Source organism: Camelina sativa, chromosome 15 (genome assembly GCF_000633955.1).
Source record: "Camelina sativa cultivar DH55 chromosome 15, Cs, whole genome shotgun sequence".
Taxonomy (NCBI): Eukaryota; Viridiplantae; Streptophyta; class Magnoliopsida; order Brassicales; family Brassicaceae; genus Camelina; species Camelina sativa.
Window position 1 is genome coordinate 23,611,010 of NC_025699.1, and position 13,478 is coordinate 23,624,487.

At 38.0% G+C, this 13,478-nt stretch overlaps 3 protein-coding genes across 3 annotated transcripts; all 3 read left to right on the top strand.

The window, feature by feature from the left end:
• LOC104747371 (UDP-glycosyltransferase 73B4-like) lies at positions 4,815-6,834 on the top strand. Its single transcript, XM_010469000.2, has 2 exons — positions 4,815-5,990; positions 6,166-6,834. Exons 1-2 carry the CDS (start codon positions 5,003-5,005, stop codon positions 6,627-6,629), a joined length of 1,452 nt encoding a protein of 483 aa, XP_010467302.1. The 5' UTR covers positions 4,815-5,002; the 3' UTR covers positions 6,630-6,834.
• Positions 7,306-11,369, top strand: LOC104748717 (E3 ubiquitin-protein ligase MBR1-like). Its single transcript, XM_019236806.1, has 6 exons — positions 7,306-7,546; positions 7,625-7,740; positions 8,153-8,224; positions 8,335-10,074; positions 10,881-10,931; positions 11,313-11,369. The coding sequence occupies exons 4-6, from the start codon at positions 8,401-8,403 to the stop codon at positions 11,367-11,369; spliced, it is 1,782 nt and encodes a 593-aa protein (XP_019092351.1). The 5' UTR covers positions 7,306-7,546; positions 7,625-7,740; positions 8,153-8,224; positions 8,335-8,400.
• On the top strand, positions 11,427-13,477 carry LOC104748718 (E3 ubiquitin-protein ligase MBR1-like; the record flags this gene model as incomplete). Its single annotated transcript, XM_010470317.1, has 3 exons — positions 11,427-11,539; positions 11,952-12,023; positions 12,134-13,477. A coding segment is annotated over exon 3 (1,278 nt), but the record flags the coding sequence as incomplete, so codon positions are not given.

A 13,478-nucleotide genomic window follows, 5' to 3' on the forward strand; every position in this document is an offset into this window, starting at 1 on the left:
CCTCTGAGATGGCATGGACATACTGCTGCTGGCTAAGGAGCTTATCCAATTTGTCATTGAGAGCATTCATATCTATCTTGTACTTTGCATCGTCCTCTCCAGTAGATCACACAATGCGATCATACTCCTCATTGTAGTGGCCATCAGATTGAGCTAAGTTCTCCACTAGATCCCAACCTTCATCAACATCTTTATTGAGGAAATTACCATTACTAGCAGTGTCCAGCAAATCCTGATCTTAGGGACTACACCTCGATACAGTGTACTTAGCAATGAAGCATTGCTGAAGCCATGATGAGGGCATCTGCTTGTGTATCACTTGAAACGTTCCCAAGCTTCACTGAACGTCTTATTGCTTTTCTGAACGAAGCTGGAGATGTCATTTCGCAGCCTTGCGGTTCTGGAGTTTGAGAAGAATTTGGCCAAAAATGCTTTTTTGCATGCTTCCCAAGTGGTTATGGACTCCTTGGGGAGTGATTTCTCCCATATGTATGCTTTGTCTCCCAAAGAAAATGGGAAAAGCCGGAGTATGAATTCATCTTCACTAACTCCATTGATCTTGGTGAGGCTACAGAGCCTATCAAACTCATCCAGATGGTCCAATGGGTCCTCCATTGGCAATCCATGAAACTTGTTGCTTTGTATCATCTGGATGGCACAATGCCATGTCTCTGAGTGTGAGTAGATGGAGCATCCCCTGCTCCTATGTTGGTCCTCTCTTGAGGAGCTGGTGGACCATTCTGATTATTCATTTCCTCCTTAATTGTTGTTGGTTGCGGTTGCTGGACTTGTTGTTGACGGAGTAGCCTTGGTCTGTAGATGTTGTTGATGAATGGACTCAAGTGTTGACTACCCTTGGATCGTGTTTGCATGCACAATCAGGGAACCGAGTGAGTACACGAAGGTCTACCCGATCCAGGTGATCGAGTGACGGGTCGGGCGGGTACTCGGTTGTTCCTGAAATACAAAACAAAGAAACACGAACGTAAACAAGTCAGTTCCGAACCAAAGTATAGAATAGAACTTGATCTAACAAGTGCTGAAATTTTAAACGTAGCAAATTAAATTCAACCAAATGGCAACGGTGCCAAATTGATAACATGATTTTCATCCAGGGTATCAATTCCCTATGCAGTTGTAGTACAAAGAGTTATCAATCCAAATGGTTGTTATGCTAGCAGATGAGATATGATTAGAACTATGCAAGTCAAGCCAAGCAATAATGGGATTTGAGCTAACAATCCTAAAATAAGAAATTAAATAAATAAGAACCACACGACCTAAATACTCGATGCAAGCATTCTAGTACATGATCAGGTGGAGTGATCGGGTGAAGAAGAAGAGTATGAACAGCTCGAAGGAGTACACGAAGCTGGTGATCGAGTACCAGTTCGGATATAGGGTCAAGTTATGAATAAAAACATAAACAATCAAGATGCGAAAGCTCCTAAGGATGGGGTAATCGACTCCTAAGTGTTCCTGAAATCTCTAAAATCCCATAAATCTCTAAAATCTTGCTAAAACACTCTCGTGATAGAAACAATCAACCTTGATCACTACCCTACCCGACTCTCGTTGGAGAAACATGACCAAGCAGGCAATACAAACCAATTCATTAGTGTCAATAAACTCCTTACACATCTAATCTCTTAGGCTAAGTGAGTAAATCTCTAGCATTGATTGATTCAAGCATCTCAACAACATCTCTCGATGGCAAAATACCCTAGATCTATTCTCAACCTCTCGGTCTGAAAATAGCATTATGAACACTAATCTAGAAGAAAATTTATATAACATAAACAATCAAGCTAAGACAACCTAACCGATCAAGAACACATAATTGTCTATCCCATCCCTAGAAACTTTATCTCACTACTCAGATCTCATTGCAGAAAACATAAAAACACAGATAAATGAAAATTGCATTGGATTGAAAACAAGATAGAAGTAAAAGAGTACAGGGTCGAAATCTAAAGGAATAGCAAAAAAGATGTAAAATAAATCCTAACAAAGTGGAAAAAAAGTTTGAATCGCTCAGTCTCTCGTTCAGAAGCTCTCGCTCTCTGTTCTGAGTGTCTGCGGCGTGCTAGGGCGAGAGGAAGAAGAGCGGGGTTTATATATGGAAACCCTTTTAACCTAGTTTCCCAGTCCTGCCCGAGGGTCTGCTCGATGAGGTGCATGAGGATGAGGTCAGGTTACTCCTTGGATAAGTCTTCGGGTTGTTCTTCCTGCTCTTGGATCCTCCTTGATCAGGTTGAGGTTCGGACTGTTCTTCCTGCTCAATAGCTCCTTCGGGTACATTCAAGTTTTTTGTTGATTTTTCTAGCGTTGCAAAGTTATTAGGATAGAAACCTCTTCCTTTTCCTCGTCCACGACCGCGACCATGGCCTCGACCGCGTCTGTATTCTCGTCCTTGCCAATTATTGTAAGTGATGTAGCAACATTCACTTCTGAAAGTGGAGCTGATCCAGTTGGACGAGTTTGATGATTTATCATCACGAGCTCATTATTTTGTTCAGCAACATGAAGAACTTGCATTAATTCAGAATATCGAGTATACCCTCTTTCTCGATATTGTTGCTGCAGGAGTACATTTGTAGGATGAAAAGTTTGAAATGTTTTCTCGATCATATCATAATCGGAAACTTCCTTTCCGCATAGAGCCATCCTTGAAGTGATTCCGAACAAAGAGAAATTGTATTCACTTACACTTTTGTAATCCTAAAACCGCAGATTTAGCCATTCATGTTTTGTTTTTGGTAAGATCACATACTTTTGGTGATCAAACCTATCTTTGAGAGCAATCCAAAGATCTGCGGGGTTTTCTCTCTTGATGTATTCGTTTTTTAAACTATCGTGGAGATGGTGACACAAAAACATCATGGTTCTTGCTTTTTCCTCTTCTAACCCCATTTCTGACGGATCGAGGGTTTTGAGAAGCCCACTCCCTTTTAGATACATTTTTACATCTAATACCCATGTTATATATGTTTTTTCAAAGGCATCAAGGGCAGCAAATTCAAGCTTTGCCATGTTTGACATGATAACTATATAATAAAACAACTTATTAAATATATTTATTTTTTATAAAAAAATTTTGTAAAACTTAAGATTTTATAGAAATATAAATTTGAATAATTATTTTAGGAAGACATAGTCTACTATTATGATTAAAAAGAAATCATAGCATACTACTCTGTAAATAATATGTATATAAGCTTAAATGAATTTAACATAATTTAAAAGTTACCTCAAATTTATGATAGATCGCAAGTCGCTTATGCTGATAACGTGTTATGAATTATAACTATAATACAATTATATGTGTTTGTAATGTTTTGTAAAGAGAACAAAAAATAATAAGAGTAATATTAGTGAATGCCACAAATATGGAGAGAAATAAACAAAATACCACAATTTTTTTTTTATAGGAAAATACCACTGGGCCCACGTTTATTGTGAAGTGAAAAGACATAATTAGCCTATTTTGTTTTAATGTTAGATTAGAAAGAATGAATAATTCATGAGATTTTTTAAAATAACATGTTATATCAAACTAAAAAACGTTCAATATATAAAAATACCGTGTTATATTAAAAAGTAACATGTTAAAAAGAGAAATTAACTAATATTGCATGTAATTCGAAGAAATAGCATGTTCCAAAAAATAATAGCAGAAGTTCCAAGGTGAGTGGATATGAGAGAAAAGAGAGAGAGTTAGTGAAAGAGAAAGAAAAAGAGAAATAAAATGACAGATGTTTCATGGTGAGTGGGCATGAGGGAAAAGAAGAGAGAGAGAGAGCTGAAAGAATGAGAGAATGCATGAGAGAAGAGAATATATGAAAAAAAAATGATATGATATTTAAAAAAATCACATGTAATATTTGAATTGGATATAATTGTAATTGTGATGGAAGAAAGAGAACACCCTCTGACAGTTGTGGTATTTTCTTAATTATATTATGATCTTGTGCTATCTACTGCATATACTCAAATAATAAAGAGGGAGAGAGGGAAGAGAAGGACAAGAGTGAGAGAGATTAGGAAGCCTTTTTGATCAAAAAAAACTTACACATATCATTCTTCTACAACTCCTTATTTATAATGAACTACAAAACACATGAATCATACATCCGTTAGTTTTGGTAGTGATAAATAAAAAATTGTAATGACAAATGTTACACTTTAAAAATAATGTAACACTATGTTATTGACTTAAAATATTTATAAAATAAAATCTATGATCCCAATTTTAAATGATGACGGATGAGCTTGCTCTAGTACAAGATCTATTCTACTAATCGATAGGCTTAACATGTATCATGATCATATAAATTATTAATTTTTAAAAATTTAAATTTACTTTAATAATATATATATACTATATCAATATATGTCAAATCATGTTAACTTATATTTTTAACAATTAAAATAATATTTTATACATTAATTAATATCAATATATACAATTATTTTTTTAATTTATATATAATTATAAATTAATAAATATTATGGTCCTATTATTGTTAAATCATAGAGATTTTACTGTAGAATGTATAAAGTATATAATAATAAAAAAATTAAGGCTTGTTCGATACTCATCGCTAAGTGAGAAGTCAAAGTTTGCTTCTACGAGATACAAGTATACAACACATGTGCATAGAGACAAAACACAGAGCCAACCAAATATGACGAATTAGAATAACAAAACACCAAAGCAAAAGATGGCGTATGCAAAGACGTTACATTCCCAAAATCTTCATTAATATCTTCTTTTACGTACACGTGTGTGTTTATATATCTCGATATGATCGAAACTGGAAGAACAACTCAGACAAATAAAGAAAGTCCCAAACTAGACAAGAAACCCTCTTTGTTTTGTCTGATCACATGACATATTTCAGTTCTTAAATCTTCAGAAAATTTCCCATTCTTGTTTTGCTTTCTTTTGATTTTCTATCTTCATCCCAAAACCAATAATTTTGGTTACTACAAACCAAACATGAACAGAGAGAAAATTCATATTTTGTTCTTCCCCTTCATGGCTCATGGTCACATGATTCCCGTTCTAGACATGGCCAAGCTTTTCGCAAGCAGAGGAGCCAAATCAACCCTCCTCACAACTCCAATCAATGCTAAGATCTTGGAGAAACCTATTGAAGCATTCAAAGTTCAAAATCCTGACTTCGAAATTGGAATCAAGATCTTCAACTTCCCTTGTGTAGAGCTTGGATTGCCTGAAGGATGCGAGAACGGTGACTTTATTAACTCATACCAAAAATCTGACTCAAGTAACTTGTTCGTGAAGTTTATTCTCTCTACCAAGTATATGAAACATCAGTTGGAAAGTTTCATTGAAACAACCAGACCAAGTGCTCTTGTGGCCGATATGTTCTTCCCCTGGGCGACAGAATCTGCTGAGAAGTTCGGTGTGCCTAGACTTGTATTCCACGGCACGTCAGTCTTTGCCTTGTGTTGTTCGTATAACATGAGGATTCATAAGCCTCACAAGAAAGTCTCTACGAGTTCCACTCCTTTTGTAATCCCAGGTCTTCCAGGGGAGGAGATAGTTATCACAAGAGACCAAGCCAATGTTGTTTTTGACGAAGAAACTCCATTTGGAAAGTTTTGGAAAGAGGTCAGGGAATCAGAGATCAGTAGTTTTGGTGTTTTGGTGAATAGCTTCTACGAGCTGGAATCTGCTTATGCTGATTTTTACAGTAGTTCTGTGGCGAAAAGAGTTTGGCATATTGGTCCGCTTTCGTTATCTAACAAAGAGTTTGCCGAGAAAGCCGGAAGAGGGAAAAAGGCAACCATTGATGAGGAAGAATGCCTCATATGGCTCGACTCTAAGACACCTGGTTCAGTAGTTTACATGTCCTTTGGCAGCCGAACTAGCTTCACCAACGAACAGCTGTTAGAGATCGCTTACGGTCTTGAAAGCTCTGGACAAAACTTCATCTGGGTGGTTAGGAAAAATGAAAACCAAGGTTTGTTTTTCCTCATCAACCATTGGTCTTTTATCAGTACATTTCCCTCAATGTTACTATTGCCAAATATGCTATGATACCATAGCAACTATAGTAGATTGGTTCGTGTACTTTTACATATTACTTGTAGGATTCTCCTAACAATTAATGACTTGTGTTTGTGTGGTTGGGATAGGTGAAAATGAAGAGTGGTTGCCTAAAGGGTTTGAGGAGAGGACTACAAGAAAAGGGCTGATAATACGCGGATGGGCTCCGCAAGTGCTGATACTTGACCACATAGCAGTAGGAGGATTTGTGACGCATTGTGGATGGAACTCGGCTATGGAGGGCATTGCCGCGGGGCTGCCTATGGTAACTTGGCCGATGGGGGCGGAACAGTTTTACAACGAGAAGCAATTGACAAAAGTTTTGAGAATAGGAGTGAACGTGGGAGCTACCGAGTTGGTGAAAAAAGGAAAGCTGATTAGTAGAGAGGAAGTGGATAAAGCAGTGAGGGAAGTGATAGTTGGAGAAGAGGCAGAAGAAAGGCGGATACGTGCTAAGAAGCTGGGCGAGATGGCTAAAGACGCTGTGGAGAAAGGAGGGTCTTCTTATAATAATGTTAACAAGTTTATGAAAGAGTTGAATAGTCGAAAGTAAAAAAGACAGAACATGTCTAATGTTGTATTGATGTGAGATTGTTTTCTTGATTTTGTGTATCTTTTGAAGTTCCTGTAATACATGAGAACATTAGCTTTAGCCACTGTTTGGTTAGAGAAAGTATGTGGTATGTTCTCAGTTACTTTTGAAGAGTACTTTTAATTGTACGTCACTTGTCTCAATGGTGTAATGATTTTTCTAAGCATTGGTGAAGTAAAGTTCTCAAATAATGGCCTCTTGATTGTCACAAAAACAAAAACAAACAAAAACTACTAAAGAGAAATTGGCAACTTGATTGAAAATGTTGTGGGCCTTGTGGCATAGAAAAATTAAGGCATACAAATTATTATTACCGTGACAGTTGTCTTCTACAAATTTTGTATTTAATTAAAAAGAAAGAAGAAAGGTAGCTAAGAGGGGAGCCTAGGACAGCACCATATAGACCATTGAGACAAGTGACGTCCTGCAAAATCTTACAACTAAATTAATGACAGAGATGATTCATTCTATAAAGCACCAAACTTTTTATTTTATTAATTTTTATTATGGAAAAAAAAAGAAAATCATATCTTTCCAAAGTTTGTTTTTTCATTATTACAATGACTTATGTAAGAGATTTTTGGTAAAAAAAATTTGTCACATGAAATCTGTACGTCTCTGAATCCTTCTCTTCTTCTCTTCCTCATCCATTGCTTATGTGCTTCTTCTTCTTCTTCGTCCTTCTCTACGTATTCTGAGAAAAGTTTGCTTTTTTTGTTTTTGTTTGTTGTGATAATCAAAACAGACTGAAACCTAAAGAATCGTGCAGAGGAGAGGACACCAGCACCATACCCACAAATTGAAACTACCAAAAGTTTTTTAATTTAATTTCAATTGAAACTTTTGAGACCTATTTGATTCTTTAGGGATAATTGCAGGTACCATTTCTCTCAATCTTATGAAAAAACTCACCTTTTTGTTTTTGTTTTGTCTCTAATTGGGTGTTGGTTGTTCAGATCGTTGTGATTTTGGTTTGGGATTTTGATGCATTGCAATAGCTGGACGGATCGGGATTGACCCACTTCAGGTTTTCATCTCAAGATTGGAAATTTTCAACTTTGGCATTGGATTTGTAAGTAACTTGATTCTGGTTTGGTATTGAATCACAAAATGTGCTGCTCTTGGCTCTTTTGTGATTAGGTGATTAGTATCAGAACTCTTATGGTTTTGTAGTTCTCAATGCTAGTTATTGAAGAAGTTTGACAATATTTACACTTTGTTGTGTCAAAAATGAGCATAGCTGTTATATATACTGTACTCTCTTTGTTAATCTTTTGATTGGAGTTTTATGTTGAAGAATCAATTAATGAAGTTTACAAGTTAGGCAGAAGTGGTAGTTTGCTAGTTCTCTTTGGGAGTTTCTTTGTTGTTAGTTTTTACTCTAATGTATGTCAACTAGTTTAATGAGGTTTTGGTTCTTAGTTGCTCATTTCACATTTGTGTGAAAGTTTCTGATCTTACCTTTTTGTGGTACCATAATGCAGAAGCTATACTGTAGTTGGAGCCTGAGCGAAGCCTGAAGCTAGATAGCTGGCTGGCCTCCTATGATAGTAATGGTAAATCGGGTGCTCTTGTTTCAGTTGTGTTACTTCTTTTCTTAAGTTGTCATTCATGGATTTCTAATGCATATTTATTTTCTTGTCTGCTTCCGTTTGTGTGACTCTAGGTCTCGTCAGTGTCCTTGTAACTTTAGATCTATTTACTGGAAAGTCCTTGTGTTCTAGTCAAAGGTATGAATCCAATGCAAGGGCCACGGAGTACTGGTGGTTCATCTACTGAAGTGAACCAGGCAGATGGTGAATCGATTTACTGCACAGAGAGCAATTTGAATAACATTCTGAATCCATCAGACACTGGATTTCCAAACAATAGTATTCCTTCAGGACGACCAACTTACGCAAGTTCGAGTTCTCATGCTGCTCAAGAACATAATTGGTGGAGGTTGGGGGAATCCAGTTCCATATCTGGGCATTCTGATCAGGTCAATTCAATTGGAATGAAGACAAATCACCAGCTGCCTCAAGATGCTTCTCATCACTTTGTTGGCTATGGGTCTGAGGGAAGGCAATTAGGTTTGAATGGTATGATGGTACATGGAGGGGTTCATGCTGGCAGTCACATCAGAAGTGGGCCTTCTTTCTTGCGCGGTTCAAGCTCTACTCCTATGACACAGCATGTAGATATGAGTATGGACATGGATAGCGATAATAGTATTGCGCAGACTTCCGGGGTAGTTAACCGTCATAATAGCTATGGGAGTTCATTAGGAAGCTCAATCCAGGCTGCTGGGGAGAGTAGCAGTGGTCCTACTTCTTCATTTGGTGGTTGGGGTTCATCCTGCAAAAGAAAAGCTCTTGAAGGATCCCCTAGTCATTCTTTTTCTGGTGAAACTCCTAACCGCATTGTTCAGACTGAAAATAGTGCTTCGCATAGAGGTCTTGCTCAATATGGTGCTTCAAGTAGCTTAAGTTTGGCTACACCCTCCTCACAAAGTTCTCCAAATGTTACTAATCATTTTGGCCGGACAGAACATATGTTTGGATCTGGTGGTGAAAGAGCAGTTGCAGCCAGTGCTTTTCGTTCTACAAGAAACACTGACACCTTATCTAGAGCTGGTAGACGATCAAATCCCAGGCAGCCTCAGGAGTCCATAGCATTCAGCATATCACATGCTGGAACTTCTGTGCCTCCCACTGGTTCTTTGCAACAGAATTTACCATTAAACGCTCCTTTTGTAGATCCTATAGATGTGAGATCAACACCAATTACTAGTGGAAGCACTGGTGAGAATCAGACAAATATAGTCCACCTCCCTGCTTTGACCAGAAATATACACCAATTTGCTTGGGATGCTTCTTTCAGTTCCAGAGCAAGCAGTTCCTCGGGTATAGGGATGCCTGCAGAGCGAGTAGGACCACAGTGGGAAACATCGAGAAGCAACCCAGAGCAGCCCTTGTTTGCACCTGCAACTGACATGAGACATCCAGAGCATGATCTTTGGAGTTTCACACGTGGATACCCTGGTTCATCTATAGATCCTCCATTTGTTCCTCGAGCAGGACCGAGTTCAGATATTCATGAGCCACAGCCTAGTCCCTCATGGATTCCTCCTCAGAGTGCCTCACTAAATATTCCATCGAGAACATCAGAACTTTCTCCTTGGTCTTTATTTCCTAGTATTGAATCTCAATCTGCTAGTCATGGTGCCTCTCTTCCGTTATTACCCGCAGGCCCTTCTGTTCTGTCAAATGAGGTGACAGTGCCATCGGGTTCTAGTAGCCGGAGCCATCGCTCACGGCAAAGGAGATCAGGGATGTTATTGGAGAGACAAAATGAACTTCTCCACCGTCACATAGGGAGGAGCTTAGGTGCTGACAGTAATGGAAGAAATCAAATCATTTCCGAGGTATGGCTTCTATAAAATACTGGCTCTTGTATGATAAGTTGCATCTTTCATTATCTTTGATTATCCAATGGTTGACAGGATAATCCTTCCCACATAGATAAGTATCACATGTTATGAATTAATAATTGGGAGTTAGATTGTGCATTTTTAGTATATAATTGGGTTTTAGTTTGTTATGTGACTATGTCCTTCTTATTGGAAACTCAGGTTGTTTAGTTGGTCTTCTTTTTGTTTTAAGGGTTTCTTGTGATTTATTCGTAGAATCTTAATAGGGTTGAGTACATACCTGTTGGGTGTGAAATTATCTGGTTTTGTACTTTTTTGTGATCTAACATCATATAGATAGTATAGAAAAATGATTTATGCATGGTCTGTTTGAGGTAACAAGTTTCTTTTGAAGTAAGGTTTTGTTGGACAGTGTATTGATCAAAACTATGAAGAGTTAAATATACACCATATATTGGTAAATTATGTAATGGTAAATCCTGTTGCAAGTCACAATGCCATATCACATTTTGTGAAATAAAAATCTTTTGCTATAAAAAAATTTTTGCAACTGAGAGCTATAACTAGAGCAGTTTGATGCACTCTGATATGACTTCCATTTGCAAACCATTTTGATGTCTTACGATTTGAGAATGCTTGTTTTCTGTATCTAGTTTATAAACCTACTTAGCAACTGCTCGTGAAATTTGATAAAATATGCGTTTGCAGTTAGTACGTTGTAGTTGAGATGTATTTAAGTTTGATGCACTTCGATAAGTATATTAATAGTGAGTTGCTCTTAATCCTCTATTTGTTCGCAGATACGTCAGGTGTTGCACGCCATGAGAAGAGGGGAGAATTTACGGGTTGAGGTATGATTTTGACACAAGTGATTTCCAAGGCTCCTGCCTGTTAATATCAATAAATGCCTTCATGGATAAAAAGACATTCCATTTCTTGGTATATCTGATGTCATGTTGTGTGAGTTTTCAATCTCGTGTGTCCTGGTATACATTATTGAAGACGCAATGCGTTTCCATGCCCTGAATAGTAGTGTTTGTTTTATTACTTATAAGCCGTAGTGTCAGACATTTTTGTAAGCTGCAGCGTATCATAGTTTAAAGTATTATAGGGCTCACACTGAACAAAAATTTATGCATTTGTGGTTCCTTGTCACTATATTATTTCCTTTAAAAATCATTATATATGTAGCTAATCATCCTTTATTTTTATTTTATTTTTAATTCGATAAGGATTACATGGTGCTAGATCCACTTATCTACCAGGGTATGACTGACANAATCTTATGAAAAAACTCACCTTTTTGTTTTTGTTTTGTCTCTAATTGGGTGTTGGTTGTTCAGATCGTTGTGATTTTGGTTTGGGATTTTGATGCATTGCAATAGCTGGACGGATCGGGATTGACCCACTTCAGGTTTTCATCTCAAGATTGGAAATTTTCAACTTTGGCATTGGATTTGTAAGTAACTTGATTCTGGTTTGGTATTGAATCACAAAATGTGCTGCTCTTGGCTCTTTTGTGATTAGGTGATTAGTATCAGAACTCTTATGGTTTTGTAGTTCTCAATGCTAGTTATTGAAGAAGTTTGACAATATTTACACTTTGTTGTGTCAAAAATGAGCATAGCTGTTATATATACTGTACTCTCTTTGTTAATCTTTTGATTGGAGTTTTATGTTGAAGAATCAATTAATGAAGTTTACAAGTTAGGCAGAAGTGGTAGTTTGCTAGTTCTCTTTGGGAGTTTCTTTGTTGTTAGTTTTTACTCTAATGTATGTCAACTAGTTTAATGAGGTTTTGGTTCTTAGTTGCTCATTTCACATTTGTGTGAAAGTTTCTGATCTTACCTTTTTGTGGTACCATAATGCAGAAGCTATACTGTAGTTGGAGCCTGAGCGAAGCCTGAAGCTAGATAGCTGGCTGGCCTCCTATGATAGTAATGGTAAATCGGGTGCTCTTGTTTCAGTTGTGTTACTTCTTTTCTTAAGTTGTCATTCATGGATTTCTAATGCATATTTATTTTCTTGTCTGCTTCCGTTTGTGTGACTCTAGGTCTCGTCAGTGTCCTTGTAACTTTAGATCTATTTACTGGAAAGTCCTTGTGTTCTAGTCAAAGGTATGAATCCAATGCAAGGGCCACGGAGTACTGGTGGTTCATCTACTGAAGTGAACCAGGCAGATGGTGAATCGATTTACTGCACAGAGAGCAATTTGAATAACATTCTGAATCCATCAGACACTGGATTTCCAAACAATAGTATTCCTTCAGGACGACCAACTTACGCAAGTTCGAGTTCTCATGCTGCTCAAGAACATAATTGGTGGAGGTTGGGGGAATCCAGTTCCATATCTGGGCATTCTGATCAGGTCAATTCAATTGGAATGAAGACAAATCACCAGCTGCCTCAAGATGCTTCTCATCACTTTGTTGGCTATGGGTCTGAGGGAAGGCAATTAGGTTTGAATGGTATGATGGTACATGGAGGGGTTCATGCTGGCAGTCACATCAGAAGTGGGCCTTCTTTCTTGCGCGGTTCAAGCTCTACTCCTATGACACAGCATGTAGATATGAGTATGGACATGGATAGCGATAATAGTATTGCGCAGACTTCCGGGGTAGTTAACCGTCATAATAGCTATGGGAGTTCATTAGGAAGCTCAATTCAGGCTGCTGGGGAGAGTAGCAGTGGTCCTACTTCTTCATTTGGTGGTTGGGGTTCATCCTGCAAAAGAAAAGCTCTTGAAGGATCCCCTAGTCATTCTTTTTCTGGTGAAACTCCTAACCGCATTGTTCAGACTGAAAATAGTGCTTCGCATAGAGGTCTTGCTCAATATGGTGCTTCAAGTAGCTTAAGTTTGGCTACACCCTCCTCACAAAGTTCTCCAAATGTTACTAATCATTTTGGCCGGACAGAACATATGTTTGGATCTGGTGGTGAAAGAGCAGTTGCAGCCAGTGCTTTTCGTTCTACAAGAAACACTGACACCTTATCTAGAGCTGGTAGACGATCAAATCCCAGGCAGCCTCAGGAGTCCATAGCATTCAGCATATCACATGCTGGAACTTCTGTGCCTCCCACTGGTTCTTTGCAACAGAATTTACCATTAAACGCTCCTTTTGTAGATCCTATAGATGTGAGATCAACACCAATTACTAGTGGAAGCACTGGTGAGAATCAGACAAATATAGTCCACCTCCCTGCTTTGACCAGAAATATACACCAATTTGCTTGGGATGCTTCTTTCAGTTCCAGAGCAAGCAGTTCCTCGGGTATAGGGATGCCTGCAGAGCGAGTAGGACCACAGTGGGAAACATCGAGAAGCAACCCAGAGCAGCCCTTGTTTGCACCTGCAACTGACATGAGACATCCAGAGCATGATCTTTGGAGTTTCACAC